This window comes from Physcomitrium patens, chromosome 13, assembly GCF_059467195.1.
Source record: "Physcomitrium patens ecotype Gransden chromosome 13, ASM5946719v1, whole genome shotgun sequence".
NCBI lineage: Eukaryota > Viridiplantae > Streptophyta > Bryopsida > Funariales > Funariaceae > Physcomitrium > Physcomitrium patens.
In genome coordinates, this window is record NC_143422.1 from 11,888,863 (window position 1) to 11,910,155 (window position 21,293).

At 31.0% G+C, this 21,293-nt stretch overlaps 1 protein-coding gene across 1 annotated transcript; it reads left to right on the forward strand.

Moving 5' to 3' along the window:
* Positions 1-13,093: 13,093 nt before the first annotated feature.
* On the forward strand, positions 13,094-14,178 carry LOC112290462 (ribulose bisphosphate carboxylase small subunit, chloroplastic). Its single transcript, XM_024536713.3, has 3 exons — positions 13,094-13,351; positions 13,475-13,606; positions 13,758-14,178. The coding sequence occupies exons 1-3, from the start codon at positions 13,163-13,165 to the stop codon at positions 13,989-13,991; spliced, it is 555 nt and encodes a 184-aa protein (XP_024392481.1). The 5' UTR covers positions 13,094-13,162; the 3' UTR covers positions 13,992-14,178.
* Positions 14,179-21,293: the final 7,115 nt, after the last annotated feature.

A 21,293-nucleotide genomic window follows, 5' to 3' on the forward strand; every position in this document is an offset into this window, starting at 1 on the left:
TCAGCTTCAATTGAACTTTGTACCTATTGAAAAATTCTCTTGCTTGAATAGCATCCAATTCTCCTCTATCAACTCTCATCCTCCCAATGCTGCTATATCTGCTAAAGACGTCTTCCAATATAAATTGGTATATTGCCTTTGTAGTCTTGGTTCTCAAAGCCCTCCCTTCAATATAATTTGACAACTTTTCTCTTGCCAAAACTAAATATTTCATACTCCAAAGTCCTGATGGCATAGCTACCAAATCAATTACCGATTGAAAATATATTGAAGGTAAATAAGTAGGATGTAATCCATCTCTGTACCTTACTTTAGATTGTAGTTGACATTCTGTGCAGGAGCTCACAAAGTCTTCTACATCCTAGTATAAATCCTTTCACCAATACATTTCCTTGATCTTGGTATATGTAGCCCAAACTCCTCTATGCCCTGCCTAAAGTGTATCATGATATTCTTTTAAAACCTTAAACTTAGTTTCAAGATCTCCTACTATCCTCAATGGGATTTTATCACCTCTTTTTGGCCTCTTCTATAGGAATCCATTCCTAAGCAAATAACCATAGGATTGATGTCTAATATCTTTGAAGGTTTTATCTATCTACCTTTCTTATTTTTTCATTATACTTAAATAAATTTCAATATCCTTCAATCTTCCTTCATATAAACCTTCATAGAATTTTTGAACCTTATCACCAAAATCCATTCCACTAGTAGCAAATGAATTTCTATAACTCTTCTCTTCTTGATCTTCACCTCCTTCGTGTACCATCATTTCTTCTTCAAAGGTATATCTTACTCTAGACAACATATCCGCCACCAAATTTTCTTTGATAGTAATATGTATTAAAATAGGATTCAATATTTTTTTGTAGGCTATCCATCTTTATATGGCAATGTCTGGAGTAGTATAGTCAATTATCATTCCAAGTAATGGCAAAAAATCTCTTTCCAAAACCATACTTGTTCTAATGAAAGCAATTATAGTACGACAACAGTGCTGTTGAATTCTTTACTATTACAAATCAAAAAAGGTCATATACTCTCTACTAGCCTTTGTTATTGTTTTACTATACCTATACACTTAGAAGTCACAAAACTAGAGTGTGATGCATTACTGGACTCAAGAGCCCCTGCATGTTTTATTGATAAAGAATTTTTTAGATCATACAAAATCTGTATGGTCAAAAAATCCAAAAACTGTTTATATAGAAGTAATAGATGGCTAACCTTTATTCTCTGGAGACGTCACTTATGAGACAATTGTATTAGAAATAACCTTTGACAATTATAGCAATCAATTAGTATTCAATGTCATTTGATCACCATCAAGTCCAATCATTTGAGGACTCTCATGGCTTGAAAAATACAATCCATGGATAGATTGGATATCCTCAAAGTTAGAATTTTTTCTAATAGATTATAGAATTTTCAGATCTATGAAAAAACTTCTAATACTTAACAAGCCAAGACTTAAATAATATTTATTTATTGAAGCTAAAGCATTTATGAAGGCGACCAAATAAGGCACTGCATTTTTTGTCTATACAAATCCATGATTGGAATATGTGGTTGCTACAACAACAATTTCAAAGGCGTGAAGAGACAATAAGATTGTGTATTAATAATATCTATTATTATATTGTATCGGATTGTGGGCCATAATTTGTATCAAGATTTTGAAAGGTATTCTTTAAGATTCTTAAGATTTACGTCAACCTTTCTTCTATCTTCCATCCTCAAACTGATGGCTAAATGGAACAAGTCAACTAAATTCTTGAGCAATATTTGAAGTGCACAATCATCTATCAACAAGACTACTAGACTTCTTACTTATTGTTGGAAAAGTTTGCATATAATAATATAATCCATGCATCTACACAATAAATATTATTCTACTCAAATTACGATCATTATTCAAAGTTGAATATGATAGAACCTTTAAAGTCAGCAAATCCAGCACTAGAGGAATTTGCTACGAAGATGATCGAACTTCAAGCAACTATGAAGACTCATCTCGAAAGGATTCAATAACATTATAAGCTAGTAGCAGATGAATTGAGGAAGGAACATCCTCTATTCTAAATTGGTGACAAAGTATGGCGTCTTTGGTATAATATAAAAACTAACAAGCTATGTGATAAGTTGGACTACTGAAAGTTGGGACCATTCATGATTCAGAAATAAATCAATAATTTAATTTATCACTTGAAATTACCTTTATCCATGAAGATTCATCGAGTCTTTCAAGTTTCACTATTAAAAAGGTATAAAGAATCAAATATACAAAGTTAAAAACAACCACCACTTCTTATGGTTGAAATCAATGATCATATTGAATTTGAGGAAGAAGAGGTATTAGATTCAAAGATAAGATATGGAAGGCTTGAATATGTAGTCCATTAGCTTAGATATGATATCAACAATTGTACATGTGAATTAGCTGTCAACCTTATAAATGTACAAATAAAGATTCAAAAGTTCTATCAATGACATTCATCCAAACCAAAAGCAACAAAATGAGGAACAATAGCTTAGTAAAATAACTTCATCATGAAGATTTTTAGTTCTTGGCTTCATAAAGAAGGAAAAGAAGCAGCCTTCGAAAAGGTAATTTTTTCAAATATTTAGAACAATATAAGTCAGTAGTTTGAATTCATGACCATAGTCTATTTATATTCTTTTGGTCTTGTCTACTTTATGTGATATGGATAGTCAACAGATAGATACCTTGCCAATCATACCATTTCAACCAAGTAGCTTGTGAAGATAACTTCAAGATGAAGAGCCGCCTGAACCATGAAGACATCAAAAGATACCTAGTAACAAGTCATTGGTAATTGTATTTGAGGTAGAACTTCTTAATGAAGGATACCTAGAATAAATATTTGTAGGACAATTCTATAATGAAGATATCAAAGTTCATGTTTGATTACAAATAGAAGACTTAGAGTACTATTGATGGCTACAAGGGCCTATAAATCATTTGCTTCAAGAAAAACAACTAGAATATATACTACACACCATGTAATAGATCTTCAACTTCTTATGCATATACTGATGTATAGCAACATTGTTTCTAGGAGACCTCAAAGCCAAAAGAGGAGGTGATGTCACAGACATATAATTGAAGAGGATTTGAGAAGGTTCTAAGAAGATTCTTGTAGATCTTAGAAGATTCCAAAAGATTCTAGTAGATTTTAAGAAGGTTCTTGTAGATCCTAGAAGGTTCAAAAAGATTTTAGAAGCTTCCAATAGATTCTAAGAAAGTTCTAGAAGGTTATAGAAGATCTTCAAAGGTTCTAAGAGGCTTTAGATGATTTAGGAAGTTTCCAAAGAAGAATCTTAAGCTTGCTTTATTTTCAAGCTTCATGAAAACTTCTTGATAAGCTTCCTAAGACATAATATATATAGGAGTCAAGGCTGAGGAAATCTTTAGTTTCAACAATTCACTTCTTATGGTCTAGCTAGGACCTTTTTGCCTTATATCTAATTATTGTTCTAAAGTCATTTTAATTCTATTTCTTTGTCTTGAATCCTTATCTTGTATATAGTTCCTAATACCTGATGGTATAGCTATCAAATTAATTTTTTATTGAAAATATATAAAAGGTGGATAAATAGGATGTAATCCATTTCTATACCTAATCTTAAATTGTAATTGACATTCTATGCATGAGCCCATTAAATCTTCTACATCCTTATATAAGCCCTTCTACTAATATCTTGCTTTGATCTTGGTATATATGGCCTAAACTCTCTTATGTCCTATCTAAAATATATCATGATATTCTTTTAAAACTTTTAATTTAATTTCAAGGTCTCTTACTACCTACAATAGAATTTCTTTACTTATTTTTATTCTCTTCTATAAAAATCAATCTATAAGGAGATAACCATAAGATTGGTGTCTAATATCTTTGAAGATTTTATCTATTCATTTTTTTACTTCTTTATTATACTCAAATAAATTCTACTATCTTTCAATTTGCCTTCATACAAACCTTCATAGAAATTTTGAATCTTATCACTAAAATTTATTCTATCAAAAGTAAAAAAAAAAAAATTGTAGCTCTTTTCTTCTTGATCTTCACTTCTTTCATGTGTCATCATTTCCTCTTCAAAGATATATCTAGCTCTAGACAACATATCTCCTACCAAATTTTCTTTACCAATAATATGTATTAAAATAAGATTCAATGTTTTTATGTAGGCTATCCATTTTAATATGGCAATGGCTAGAGTAATGCAATTAATTAATATTTCAAGTAATAGCATATAATTTATTTTCAAAACCATACTTGCTTTAATCAAATAATTTTTTTTGGCCTTTTAAGTTGTGAGTACTATCCAAAGCTCTCTTTTAACTTGTAGATAAGTCTTTTGCTTTTTTGTAAGAATCTTGGTTCCAAACCTTATAACAAATCTTATCTCTCTTACATCATCTTGTCCAATAGCTCATCCAATTGCTATAGGACTTATAGCTTTTATTACAAATACTGATCTTGCATATTAATAATCTACTTGTCTCAAGACAAGAGATGAATTCAACATCTTTTTAAGATTTTTCATAGCTATCTCTTGTTCTTATTTCCAAAAAAATCCTTTATCCTTCTTTAATAACTTATATAGTAGCTTTGAGATATAGACAAAGTGAAGCACTCAAATATGATAGAATATATATGCTCTTAAAAATCTTCTAGTTTTTGGATATGATCAATTTTAATTGACTAAAATAAAATAAATGGCATGACTTACAAATTATTAAGCTACTTCATCTACTATAAGACTTGATTCCATATTTTAAATAGTTACTTTATTTACTGGTTCCATATCCTGAATGAACCTAATGCCTCTGATTTCTTAGATACTAAGAACTATCTATTAAAATAGGAAGCAATTGAAGGTTCTAAAATACCCATCTTCACCTTTTCTTTTAATAATTCTATCAATTTTGGAAGCAAAACTTTAAGTATAGGTATAGGCTTTAAATCTCATGGAACATGTCGCAATATAAAGATTACCATAGGTATTACAATGCTAGGATCCACACATCTAATTTCATTAGAAGTTAAGGCAAATGCCTTACCATTTTCAATAAACATTTTTTAAAATATATTTACCTCTATTAATGTTAAGAAATCACCCTCTCCAATCTTCAACTTAGATAATGATTCTTAAGTAAATTGATATTTAATTATGTACCTCTCTCTTAAACTTAATCCTTTAATTGCCTCCTTGATATATTCCATAGTGTCAATTGATAACTAAGTAGCTATAGGTTTTTCCTTTCTTGCCACAATTTTATATTTAATTTGAATTCTAGTCTCATCTTTCAATCTATAGCTTATAGAAATTCCAACATTTGCCACCATCTCTTTTAATTCTTCATAAGTTCTTTTTGAGTATATTTCTATTACAGCATCTCTATCCATGCTTATAGCTAAATTTTCTAGAATTTTTTATTAAATCATTCTCTAAACCTACTTCTTCTATTACTCCAACTATGGCTTCATTATTTAAAACTAAATCCACTCTTTTTAAGTTTTTTTTCTTTTTTTTTCATCCTTCATCTTTTATAGAATCTAAAATTTTAATCCTTTGAATATTCACAAATCTATTATTAATCAAATTTAAAAGTTAAAAATTCATATTAACTACATTGGAAATTACAAATGATTTATTTGCATCCATGTATCCTCATCCTATAAGGATGCTCTCTAAAAATCTACAAAGTTATTTCTTGGATCCAAAGGCATCTTTCTTAGTTATTTTCTATGTTTTTCATAGATAGGTTTCATAATAATAAATTGCACAACTTTTTTTTATCCCAACTACAAATCTTGGTATAATACAAACCATCATTTAAAACTCTAGTCTCCATTCTAGGAGTTATAATATAGGGCTCACCAAGTATTATTCAATATGTAGCAAAGGTTTTTACGAAGAATTTTTGCTCTACTTTCATATCTCTATTCTTAGTCTTTATACCTAAACAAGCTCCATATAAATCACCTTGTTGATTGTTTACAGCTCTAATTATCTAACTATGGTTGATATCGATTGGCCACTTGTTCTTCTCATATATCCACCTTGCTATGATGTTGATTTCAGATCCATGATTAATTAAGGCCAAAATTCGATCTTTAGAGTCTTTCAACATCACATATGTCTCTAGAGTAGCTTTAATCTAATAAAGAATTGAATAGCTATTACCTCTAATTTTATCATTATTACATTTAGATTAGTATTTATACATGCTTCTTCTACAATCTTCTTTACTTCCATAGATTTCAAAGATGTAAATTTTATTTGATAGTTTTCTATAAGCTCAACATGTTTAAATAAAGCCTCATCTTTTATATCAACCTTACTTCCAATTTCTAGTATTACAAACTATGTAAATACTTGCCCTATTTCTTCTTCTTCATTTGTAATTATCTACATATCTAATGTCTCTACCATAAAAGCTTTGGTTGCAATTTATTTCTTCTTCTTTATCACATTAATAATCAATTTATAAAAATCATTTTTGGCTGTACAAAGACCCTCTCTTAAAGTGAATTCAATTTTGACATCTAAGATCCTCTCTTCTAAAATATTTTTTATATCTGTAGATATTTCAATAACAAATTGAAGCTTGTAAGTATGATTCTTACCTTAAGATTTGCTTGAATCATCTTTCTTCTTATCTTTGTCCTTCTCCTACTATTCTTTTGGTAATGATGCACCACTAGGATGAGTAGAAGAAAGTATCTTATTTAATTTCTGCTCTTTAAAGGCTTCTTTGTTCCTTGGAGACCTCCTCTTATTTTTAAGTTCAACAACATCTTCTTAATGAATAGCTTTACTTCTTATTTCTTCAACCATAACATCATAAAAATCATCATCATATTTGTTCCTTCATCAAAAATATTTAATGCTAATAGTATCAATTGGATCATTCCATCCAATTATTTTTTTGATAGCTTTAGCTCCTTTAATCATGGCTTTTATAGTTTGTAAAGAAATAGCCTTAACTACTTTTTATTCAATTATAAAAGAGTAAGGCTTAGCTTTTTTTCTTTATATGGCATTATTTTTTACATTTGCTCCTCTACTAATTTTTGCATGCCGTCTTTTTGAAAATTATTCTTCAAAGGTTCATCTAACCTTCTAAGTCTTATCCTTCTTTCTTTAAAATATACAATACCATCCTTAACTGTAATCTTATAATGGTTATGCTCACTACGCTTGCGGATTAAATTGTTATACTACATACATCTCTCTACAAATTCTTTTGAATCTTTCATTATAATTAATGAGCTTGCTATCTAATATTTCTTCAATTCATTCATTTCCATCCCCAAATCTTATATATCCTTAATCAATTCTTGATGAGTATCATCCTTGATAGTATATATCACCTTTTAAAGTACTATTAAATTTTGAAATATAGACATTGACTTTAGCCTTGATACTAAATCAAAGATCTTAATCTATTGTTACTAAACCAAAAGATTGAATATCTCTTTAACTAGCCTCTTATAATAACTATAATCACTCTCAAATATCTTCTTTCTAAATAAAAAAATAATTTATTTTATTTTTTTAAAAGTTATCTTTTTAAGAAGATAATTATCTTAATTTAGTTTAAAATTCCAAAATTAGTTCATTAGGAGCCATTTGATTTCTTGGCCTTTATTCAATCTACTCCAAAAAGATTTTTTTTTTCATTCTTTTGAAATCTTCCTCAAAAAAATCATCTTTCAAGAGTTCTTTAAAATTCTTTCTTTACATAGCTTTAATATGTAACTTTTGTATCTATCCTCTAATTTCTAGTATCATTGCCAAATCAAAGATGGTAATCATCTTCAATTCTAAAACTTGATGCACATATGCACATATATGTGTAAATCCTTAGGAACTTAGTGATGTCACTCTCATCAAACCTTCCAATCTTATCCATCACTACTTGTAAAGCTTAGGTGGTGTTTCTATCCTTTCAATGCACTTATTGCCTCTCTTTTATAAATTGAGCAAATACCTTGAATAAATCATAGGCACCTATTCTACTTCGTAAAGAAAACCTTGGGATTTGATTTTCCATCTTGACTTGTTGAAAAATTTGGTGCCTTGAGGCTCTTTCAATGGAAGCACCAATAAAGTTTGGGTAGAGAGAATTTGTGTCAAAAAAGCGTTGGGCTTTTGGCTATCACTAATTACTCAATCAAGTCTTGAGATAAAAAAGCATCAAGTTATCTTTCTATATATATATATATATATATATATATAAGTATTCCTATAGAGGTAATAACATCAATACATAAGTTCTAAGTACTAAAGAACATCCAAAATATGATAAAAATATTCTAAATCCTTATATATTCATGAGGTGAATTTTATCAAAACTTCAATAGATCATATCTCATAATCGGAGTATCCAAACAAACTAAAAATTTACATGAAGTATTGATGTATTTTAAAAAAATACTACAACAAATTTTAATTGCAAATTTCTTAAAAATCTTGAGATATTACTTAAATACTAACAATAGCTTTATAGCCTTGCTTGAATATATCCATATGTAATTTTTTTTATATCTCACAAACTAAATATTCAAATATCATAAAATAATTTATTTATAATTTTTCAACCTAATAACACATATCTTTAGAAATTTTGAGCCAAAACTTTGTTCAAAAACTCAAGGTGTAGTTCCAACTATTACTATCAATAAAATGATTCACGTTCTGCCTTTGAATTACATGTATTGTCTTCAATGCTTTATAACTCCTTTATACAAACTCCAAATATAACAATTCTTTTGTAAAGACATAAATTTTGAAATCAGCCTTGTGATTGCACTCTTGATCTTCAAAATCTATTATATAACTCCTTGTATTTTTAAAAGAACAACAATATGTCTAAAAAAGACACATTAACTTCAAATGGCTACAACTTCATCACCTTAATTCCAAACCTTCTAAACTTTATGCAATCCTTGCTTCTAATTCTCAAATGTTCTTTTTGAAGTTGCCAAAATCCTTATTATGGTTGCAGATAGCCTCTTGAGAGCCTATAGGGCATGGCTTTCAATCAATAGAGATGAAGATCCTCATTCCTTATCTTCATCCATCCATACTTTGCTTTCATCCTTCCAAATAAGCTTCTTAGAGGTTTGTATCTTCATCTTTGAGTTCCAATCTTTTCTTTAAATTTTGTATTAAATATTTAAATCTTATATAATTTAGATACTACAATCAAAATAAGTAAACCTCAAAATAAATTTTCTTTCATCAACTCTCTTTAAATTAACCTATTAATCACTCTAATACACATCAATACTTATAAATATATCATGTGTTTTAGTCAATTTTTACATACTATGAATAATTACAATACAACAACATTGAGGCCTACTTATGCAATTTTCGAATAAAAATTTAAAAAAGTAGATTGTCATTCTTTAAAGCAAAATCAATTACTTGACTCAATGTTTGAGGATTAAGTAAATTGACCATCAATTTCTTTACCTCATATTATAATCCATAAAGAAATTGGCTAATGAGTGTAGTATCATTCCACTTGATATCAATCACAAGTTGTCAAAATTGTGAAATATACAATATTATAGATTGATTAACTCCCTCAAATATACTAGAATTTGTACCATTGCACTATTCATTTTGACAAGCTCTATTATAATAACACTTAGAAGAAAAGAGATGTCTAATATTTCTAAAGTTAAGTAAAAGAAAGAACTTGAGAACAAAAAGAATAATATCAAATTTAAAAGAGGATAATCCACAACATCTAATATGCTTATGTCTTATCAAGAAAAAAAGATAATCCATTCTTAATCAAGAAAAGACAAAGCTTTGATATTGTAAGTGTATTCTTGTCAATCTCTCAAAGATAAGAACTCAAAGAAAACAAATATACAAGTGAGACTTTTTCAAAGAAGTATAACAAATATATATATATATAAAAAAATATGTATATTAAAAAGAAACTAGAATTACTATTGCCAAAATACAAGAGAACTAGAGACTTCTTAAAACTAAACTAGAAGCAAGAAAGGAATTGACAAGAATGAAGAAGGCTTCATACTTACCTCTATATATATTATCTATCTAGGAGCTACATGGCAACATTCCATAAGACCTCCAAAACGTGTTGACTTTGCACAACACGTATCTTGACTTATAAGGCAAGTTTTTAATATGGGTGCCATATAGTTAGTTTTTTTCGCAAGCTACCAACATGTGTGGCACATGCTTAACTTGCTGACCAAGTATCTAACCTACCAATCAACAACAAATACATGTAAAGTCAAAGCAACATCTATAAAGCTTCTAGGAAGCTTCTTTAAAAGTTATTATGAAATTAATCTACTTTTATCTACTTTTACCTATTCATATTACTTGAATAACAATTACAATAAATATATGTCCGTGACAAGTTGACAATTACAAAATCAACTAATAGTGAAAACTAAGTAGATAGAATTCTCTACCATCATATTTGTAAAAGTATACTTAGAAAAAAAAAAATCAAATTATATTATATTAACACCAATATACAACCAACAAAAGTTCTTACTAAACCATTAAAAAGAGTGAAATTTGAAACATATAGATAAGCCTTGAGACTTAAAAGCCTAATTACATTGTGCAATAGAATAAGAATGGTTGTCATTTCTTACTTCTTTGCTTAGTAACCATGTGGTGATAACAAAGACCATCTTACATATATGGAGGTTGGCTAACCTTTATTTAAAAATAATTGGTCAAATGATTGCTACTTTTTTCATTTAACCAACTTAAATAAATTTATCCATATCTCTAATTTCTTCACCAAACTACTATTGAAAATGTAGCTAATGAATTAGATATTTTCGAAACATATATAAAATCTTATAGATGTAATAAACTTTGGAGTAAAAATTTTATTCTTTTAAATCGATGTTTAATAATTTGATATTCATAGTAACATGATTTAGTAGTAACACCTTTTAATCCATGTCCAATACAAGTCCTTAAACATTTACATTAAAACTATACTTACAAGATGACATTATTAAACTAAAAAAATATGCATGTAAGATAATTCCAATTAGAATCTATAAATTTCTTATTATAATTTTTTAAAAACAAAGTACCAAAATATTATTATTTTAATATCCTCTAAGTTAAATCCATATATTAAGTAGAAACAATTATTCTAATAAATAATGATAAAAATTAGACATCTTGCAATAAAATTTCTTTTTAAAAATAGATACATAACATGAAAAATATCCCATAAATAGCTAACACCATCAAAACATTTGACCAAATATGCACTTTTAGATGTGTCAAGACAAAAAGAAATATTTGCAAGATTTTGGAGTATCTAAACTAATGTTTGTCCTCTTTGCACTATGAGTAGGATTTCTTTTATTTTGTTTAGTGAAAAGATACATTGCAATTTGTTTTCATAATAAAAACTATACTAATGAAATAGTGCTAAAAAATAACAAGATTAAAAAAACATAACCCTTCTTACAACCTTAAATCCTTCTAATTAGACTACCTCAAAGTTGTGCCATTTAGCACAAAAACCATTCTTTTAAATCTACTTAACCCTCCAATTTCCAATGAGCTTCATGTGCATACACAAGCATGCTTTCTTTCTTTCTTTCTTGAAGAAAACTTATCTGAACAAACGTTAATACTCTACTTGTTGATGAAAGTGGAACTTTGACCACATACAGGCTTGGTGATGTACTTTGTATATCTCCTCACAGTTAGTCTGGTGCAATCCAACCATGCACATAGAATATGAATGGGGACATGCTTCCAGCCACTCGGGTGTGCAGAAAACTTGACAAGCGAGATTCAAGCAACGGCGACTACGACGCCGATCACGCAATACAAAGCATTGTTAGTATGTGATAAACCAGAGAAAGAGATCGAGTATGTGCACACAAAAACACACAGATCCACAGGTATTGTCTACGGCGCCACCACCATCCGTCAAAGCTACCATCTCGTCGAGGAAGAATGGTATTTCTAAAACTAGCAATACAACCGCTGATGGAAACAACCGAAAGCTATGTCATTGGAGAGGGCGCACGAGTTCATGGAATACACAGTGAGAAGAGATAAAGAAATAAAATAATATAAAATACAAGTGTGCATCAGCAAGACATGGCCGAAATCTAACAACTGTCTGCACATGCTGTGGTGGGTTGTATCCACGCGCTGGAGGAAGTAACTTTCCTACATGCACAGAAAAACATTTTCAGATTAGAAAGCTCTTCTGTTCTAGCTAATCTCTAGTACCAAGCTCAGACGTGTAGCCGACGAAGCCAATAGCAGCTGGGTATGCTAGTCACTGATTCTGAAGCGGCCGGTGTGTCGATTGCGATGTATCTCAGTTCGGCGAAGGCCTGTGTCTGGAACATGGGAAGAGGGTCTTCTTGCACTCGTCAATCTCTCACAGCAACTGGGCAGGGTTGTATCCGAACGTGGAAAACGCAGCAACCGTTGTTGAACCAAAGGATGGTATTTTTCTCCGAGAAAAACGCCGTGGCTTATCTGGTGTAGACGATCCCTAATCCGGACATGACCGCCGCTGTGCAGGTGTTGGGGAACCACAATGCGCAAGAGATGCGAGAGATGGAGGAGTGCAAGAAGTACGACTGCGAAGCTACATGCTTCATCGAGCAATGAAGTCTGGGTTTTCTCCAACTTCCGCATACACACACTTTTCTCGACGACATCCGTTTCAAGGTACGCATCGGGAAACTGACGATTCTCTGCACTGGTGTTCAGACTCTCCGGAGAGGCGGCGTCATGTTCTGAGCTCTTTTTCGATAAGGTGCTGTTGAAGTCCAGAATAATGGGGTCTGGATTATCCTCTGGACGGCTCCGCTTCTGGTCGAAAAAATTTCATCCCAAAAAAGGACTTATCTGTTGACTGAAAATGTTTAATTGTGGTGAGGATTGCATGCAGCGACGTCGTAAAGATAGGGTGACAAGGAGCGTTCCAGAGCTCAGCTCGGGGCATGCCCCGGCACTCCCTAGCATATAAACATACCGGGTGGAATTTGTACCCACCAGGTCTTGCTCGGTGTCCCCTGTGCCCAAGCTGTTGGCTGCATTGCCCTTGCGATTCGAGTGTGGAGAGATTTTAGCAATGGCCTCCGCTGTGGCTTCAACCGTTGTGGCTCCTGTCTCTGTGACTGTGGCGTCATCATCTGTGGCCGCCTCTCGCGAGTCTTCCTCCGTCAAGGCTTTTTCTGGACTGAAGTCAGCGACCCTTTTCACTTCAAAATCCCAGCAATTGAGCTCCGTCCAGAACGGCAGCCGCGTGCAATGCATGCAAGTGAGTCTCTGTCGTCCCTTAATCGAACATATTCGGGGTCGTACTAGTCGATTTCCACGAGATGAGACCTGATGATTAGACATCCGGAAATTTTAAGAGTTGTACGATTTTGTGATTGCGCAGGTGTGGAACCCCATCGGGCAGCCCAAGTTCGAGACCTTCTCGTACCTGCCCCCGCTGAGCGATGACCAGATCGCGAGGCAGGTGGATTACATGATCCAGCAGAACTTGATTCCCTGCATCGAGTTCGACACGGTAAGTCGGTGCTCTTCCCGGCGTCCCACGAGTAGACAGTAGTATTGTCGAAGGCAGAGGCATTGGTATGTGGTCGTCCGGAGTGGGTTCCGCGGGCATCGAGGTCACGGTGCAAATGTGGTCTGATGACGCGCTGGGGTGACTTGTCCAGGTCGGAGCCGTGAGCCGCACCAACTTCTCGGGGTCGGGCTCGTCGGGCTACTACGACGGGCGGTACTGGACCATGTGGAAGTTGCCCATGTTCGGGTGCACCGACTCTTCGCAGGTGCTGCGGGAGATCCAGGAGTGCAAGACGTCGTACCCTAGCTGCTGGGTCCGCGTGCTGGGCTTCGACAGCAAGAAGCAGGTGCAGATCTGCGGGTTCTTGGTCGCCAGGCCCAACTAGGGAACGAATTTGTCGAGCTCTCTGGTTCTGGGCCGGGTAGCAGTAGCTTTGATGGTGAGGCACTGACAGTCAGTCGCTCACACGGCAAAGTAGCCTGGATGTGCTTCGCAACGAACTCTTGTATTTGAGTATGTGAGTTCACTTTGAACATCCCAGAAGCAAAAGAATGGGTTTTTTCATGTTTGAAGTTTATTTTGTATAGTTGTGTTGAGCCGCGACTTCTATCTGTCACTTGGCTTGATATTCTGAGTTTCTCCGATACGAATAGCGAAGTCCACTTGAACATCTGTAACGGCAGCAATTGCGTCAGGTCAATCCTCTCAGATTCTTTCGGTGCTTTTGTCGTAAACTAGCTTGATTGTTGCCCATTAAGCTTGGTTGCTTTTCGTGAGAAAGCATGAAACTTCTATGACGAAACCCGGTTGATTGTAATGTAACTAGTTTGATTGTAGTTTGAATTTGGTAATTGCGTTGTATGATACATAATGAAAGTTTCATGATGAGGGCTCTTTGTTGGTAGTTATTTTCATTTTAATAGACGAGTATTTTTGTGAAAGTCACCAAGAGTCCTCGACTTTCTGTAAAACCGCAGTGGTGAATTGAGAGAAGTAACCAGTACCAGTTATTACGAGAAGAAGGTTGAGTCTTCGCACTGCAACACATTACTTTGTGTCTGTCAATGTCAATAGTTTTTACATGGCGATTGCCAATAAGTCTGTCGACACAGGTCATTGTACCACCTGAGCAAGGAAAAGGCACGACGTACTGGTACAGTTCCCTTATGGAACTTGTCAATGTGTTCAAACCCATAAGTTGCTGAAAGTGTACAGTCAGGTGATTTGCACACTTTTCAGAGGTAGACCGAACAAAATAAAACTTATGGAATGACATACTTGAAAAGCTTTTTCTGAAAATCTGTCAAATAACAAATGTTTGATATTCTTAATATTCGGAATGTCAAGTCACACATATTTGTTACTGATTCCTGCACAAGGATTAACAATCACAGCATAAGCAAACATGTATTTTAAATCAAATGACTTTATAATATAAATCGAATCGATTAGATAAGCATGATTTTAAGAGTTGATACTCACCTAGAGAAATTTCTTACATCAGAAGATAAAAGAGATAATGTGCCCAGGAAGGCATGAGACATGAAGTAATAGAAACACATATTCCACTGTGAAATGTGAAAGGGAGTGGCTGAATGAAAGAAAATAGAAGAAAAGAAAAAGGAAAAAAAGATACCAGAAATCTTTTTCAAAATTACCAAAAATGTATTAGAAAGGTATTTTGAAAGGAAAAATTTACTTACAAAATAGAAGTCCAACATCTTTTAAATGTAATAAAATCACCCCTTGTAAAATAATAATACAATACAATAGATTTTCAAAGCTTTCTTATTTGTTTAGTAACAGATTTGAACCTTTCTTAGTGTAGCTACTTCTATGTTTTAATTTAGTAGAAATATTAGACTTCTTTGTTATTACTAGATTGGAAGTAGAAAAAGTACAAATTAACATGTATTATAAAATATTAATTTCCAATCTCCCCCAAACAAATTAAGAATATTATAAAGCAATAAAAATTCAAACAACATCAATTTAAAACCAAAAAAAACATTAAAAAGCCATCTTATAGAGTATTATGTGACTTACAATAAATGCACTAATGATGACATTAATCATTTAGCCCAACTATGTCAAAAGGTATTATGACAACATTCAATTAAGGAAGGTGTTTTTTTAATGGATTTACATATCACATAAAAATAACTTCGATAAAATATTTTGATTTGTAAATTATTAAACTTAGTTTGATTGCTAAAAAAACACTCCAACTCTTTACGTCCATTAAGTATAAAAAAGAATACAATACAAAATATCTTACTTATATTTAAACAAAACACCAATACATCTAATAACTGTTGTTAAGTTATTTAATAAATTATTATCAAATCCCTACCTCAAGGATAAAAATTCCTTAAGAGATCTTTTAATATCATAAATAATATTATTTAATACATAATTGTAATTTGTAGAAACAATGATATTTATGCACCTTCAATACTATTAGACATCAATACAAAGTTAGTGGTGCAATCTTTGACCACTTTTGTACATGTTCACTAAGCACTATTTAACTTGAGCTTGAAAAAGAAGGATATGTTACTTTGATTCTTTTCTTTTAACTTGTAAAGATGGTTCTTGTAAATCTTGCAACTATAGAAGTGACTATTCACAGGCTTAGGTATGCATCAATCATTGCAACTCCAACTCAAGCTCCAATAGCAAGAAATTGTCTTTGTGTATCATGCTTTTATTTTCTATCATAACCTATAAAAAACTATTCATTTTTTTAAATATTTTTGTAGGAAAAAAATACAACTCAATAACATATAAAACAAAAAGAATAATAGCAAAATATCAAAGCAAAAACGTTGCAATGTATTAATATTTGATTACAACATAGTCCAATAGCAAAGATATTATTGCATAGCAACAACATATTTTAGCAATACATTACAACAACAAAAGCATTTGAATGCAACATCATAATATTCCAACAATCCATCACAAAGATAATATCCTTGCATTGTAGTAATATCTCATCATAGCAATACATTGAAGCAATAAAGCATTGTAGCACAATAGCAACATAGCACAATAACAAAAACATTGTAGTACAACAATACTTTATTGCAATAATATAAATATTTTAATACAATAATAATTTATTACAATAATACTTTATTGCAATAGTATAAATATTATAGTATAGTAATAATTTATTACTAAAATACCTTATTGATAAAACCACTCTCAAATGTCTTGTTTGTTAAATGAAAGAACAACTTGTCTTCTAAGTATTCAATAGCTGCCTACAAGAATAATCCAATTTTTTTTGTTTCCAAGAGCTGCCTCTCTTGTATTGGCAATTGTCCAAATTTAGTCTCAAATTCCATGATTAGTTCATTTGGAGCCATTTGATTTCTTGGCCTTTATTCAATCTACTCCAAAAAGATTTTTTTTTTCATTCTTTTGAAATCTTCCTCAAAAAATTCATCTTTCAAGAGTTCTTCAAATTTCTTCCCTCACATAGCCTTAGTATGCAACTCCTGCATCTTTTTTCTAATTTTTGGTATCATTGCCAAATCAAAGATGGTAATCATCTTCAATTCTAAAACTTGATGCACATATGCACATATATGTGTAAATCCTTAGGAACTTAGTGATGTCACTCTCATCAAACCTTCCAATCTTATCCATCACTACTTGTAAAGCTTAGGTGGTGTTTCTATCCTTTCAATGCACTTATTGCCTCTCTTTTATAAATTGAGCAAATACCTTGAATAAATCATAGGCACCTATTCTACTTCGTAAAGAAAACCTTGGGATTTGATTTTCCATCTTGACTTGTTGAAAAATTTGGTGCCTTGAGGCTCTTTCAATGGAAGCACCAATAAAGTTTGGGTAGAGAGAATTTGTGTCAAAAAAGCGTTGGGCTTTTGGCTATCACTAATTACTCAATCAAGTCTTGAGATAAAAAAACATCAAGTTATCTTTCTATATATATATATATATATATATATATATAAAAGTATTCCTATAGAGGTAATAACATCAATACATAAGTTCTAAGTACTAAAGAACATCCAAAATATGATAAAAATATTCTAAATCCTTATATATTCATGAGGTGAATTTTATCAAAACTTCAATAGATCATATCTCATAATCGGAGTATCCAAACAAACTAAAAATTTACATGAAGTATTGATGTATTTTAAAAAAATACTACAACAAATTTTAATTGCAAATTTCTTAAAAATCTTGAGATATTGCTTAAATACTAACAATAGCTTTATAGCCTTGCTTGAATATATCCATATGTAATTTTTTTTATATCTCACAAACTAAATATTCAAATATCATAAAATAATTTATTTATAATTTTTCAACCTAATAACACATATCTTTAGAAATTTTGAGCCAAAACTTTGTTCAAAAACTCAAGGTGTAGTTCCAACTATTACTATCAATAAAATGATTCACGTTCTGCCTTTGAATTACATGTATTGTCTTCAATGCTTTATAACTCCTTTATACAAACTCCAAATATAACAATTCTTTTGTAAAGACATAAATTTTGAAATCAGCCTTGTGATTGCACTCTTGATCTTCAAAATCTATTATATAACTCCTTGTATTTTTAAAAGAACAACAATATGTCTAAAAAAGACACATTAACTTCAAATGGCTACAACTTCATCACCTTAATTCCAAACCTTCTAAACTTTATGCAATCCTTGCTTCTAATTCTCAAATGTTCTTTTTGAAGTTGCCAAAATCCTTATTATGGTTGCAGATAGCCTCTTGAGAGCCTATAGGGCATGGCTTTCAATCAATAGAGATGAAGATCCTCATTCCTTATCTTCATCCATCCATACTTTGCTTTCATCCTTCCAAATAAGCTTCTTAGAGGTTTGTATCTTCATCTTTGAGTTCCAATCTTTTCTTTAAATTTTGTATTAAATATTTAAATCTTATATAATTTAGATACTACAATCAAAATAAGTAAACCTCAAAATAAATTTTCTTTCATCAACTCTCTTTAAATTAACCTATTAATCACTCTAATACACATCAATACTTATAAATATATCATGTGTTTTAGTCAATTTTTACATACTATGAATAATTACAATACAACAACATTGAGGCCTACTTATGCAATTTTCGAATAAAAATTTAAAAAGTCGATTGTCATTCTTTAAAGCAAAATCAATTACTTGACTCAATGTTTGAGGATTAAGTAAATTGACCATCAATTTCTTTACCTCATATTATAATCCATAAAGAAATTGGCTAATGAGTGTAGTATCGTTCCACTTGATATCAATCACAAGTTGTCAAAATTGTGAAATATACAATATTATAGATTGATTAACTCCCTCAAATATACTAGAATTTGTACCATTGCACTATTCATTTTGACAAGCTCTATTATAATAACACTTAGAAGAAAAGAGATGTCTAATATTGCTAAAGTTAAGTAAAAGAAAGAACTTGAGAACAAAAAGAATAATATCAAATTTAAAAGAGGATAATCCATAACATCTAATATGCTTATGTCTTATCAAGAAAAAAAGATAATCCATTCTTAATCAAGAAAAGACAAAGCTTTGATATTGTAAGTGTATTCTTGTCAATCTCTCAAAGATAAGAACTCAAAGAAAACAAATATACAAGTGAGACTTTTTCAAAGAAGTATAACAAATATATATATATATATAAAAATATGTATATTAAAAAGAAACTAGAATTACTATTGCCAAAATACAAGAGAACTAGAGACTTCTTAAAACTAAACTAGAAGCAAGAAAGGAATTGACAAGAATGAAGAAGGCTTCATACTTACCTCTATATATATTATCTATCTAGGAGCTACATGGCAACATTCCATAAGACCTCCAAAACGTGTTGACTTTGCACAACACGTATCTTGACTTATAAGGCAAGTTTTTAATATGGGTGCCATATAGTTAGTTTTTTTCGCAAGCTACCAACATGTGTGGCACATGCTTAACTTGCTGACCAAGTATCTAACCTACCAATCAACAACAAATACATGTAAAGTCAAAGCAACATCTATAAAGCTTCTAGGAAGCTTCTTTAAAAGTTATTATGAAATTAATCTACTTTTATCTACTTTTACCTATTCATATTACTTGAATAACAATTACAATAAATATATGTCCGTGACAAGTTGACAATTACAAAATCAACTAATAGTGAAAACTAAGTAGATAGAATTCTCTACCATCATATTTGTAAAAGTATACTTAGAAAAAAAAAAATCAAATTATATTATATTAACACCAATATACAACCAACAAAAGTTCTTACTAAACCATTAAAAAGAGTGAAATTTGAAACATATAGATAAGCCTTGAGACTTAAAAGCCTAATTACATTGTGCAATAGAATAAGAATGGTTGTCATTTCTTACTTCTTTGCTTAGTAACCATGTGGTGATAACAAAGACCATCTTACATATATGGAGGTTGGCTAACCTTTATTTAAAAATAATTGGTCAAATGATTGCTACTTTTTTCATTTAACCAACTTAAATAAATTTATCCATATCTCTAATTTCTTCACCAAACTACTATTGAAAATGTAGCTAATGAATTAGATATTTTCGAAACATATATAAAATCTTATAGATGTAATAAACTTTGGAGTAAAAATTTTATTCTTTTAAATCGATGTTTAATAATTTGATATTCATAGTAACATGATTTAGTAGTAACACCTTTTAATCCATGTCCAATACAAGTCCTTAAACATTTACATTAAAACTATACTTACAAGATGACATTATTAAACTAAAAAAATATGCATGTAAGATAATTCCAATTAGAATCTATAAATTTCTTATTATAATTTTTTAAAAACAAAGTACCAAAATATTATTATTTTAATATCCTCTAAGTTAAATCCATATATTAAGTAGAAACAATTATTCTAATAAATAATGATAAAAATTAGACATCTTGCAATAAAATTTCTTTTTAAAAATAGATACATAACATGAAAAATATCCCATAAATAGCTAACACCATCAAAACATTTGACCAAATATGCACTTTTAGATGTGTCAAGACAAAAAGAAATATTTGCAAGATTTTGGAGTATCTAAACTAATGTTTGTCCTCTTTGCACTATGAGTAGGATTTCTTTTATTTTGTTTAGTGAAAAGATACATTGCAATTTGTTTTCATAATAAAAACTATACTAATGAAATAGTGCTAAAAAATAACAAGATTAAAAAAACATAACCCTTCTTACAACCTTAAATCCTTCTAATTAGACTACCTCAAAGTTGTGCCATTTAGCACAAAAACCATTCTTTTAAATCTACTTAACCCTCCAATTTCCAATGAGCTTCATGTGCATACACAAGCATGCTTTCTTTCTTTCTTTCTTGAAGAAAACTTATCTGAACAAACGTTAATACTCTACTTGTTGATGAAAGTGGAACTTTGACCACATACAGGCTTGGTGATGTACTTTGTATATCTCCTCACAGTTAGTCTGGTGCAATCCAACCATGCACATAGAATATGAATGGGGACATGCTTCCAGCCACTCGGGTGTGCAGAAAACTTGACAAGCGAGATTCAAGCAACGGCGACTACGACGCCGATCACGCAATACAAAGCATTGTTAGTATGTGATAAACCAGAGAAAGAGATCGAGTATGTGCACACAAAAACACACAGATCCACAGGTA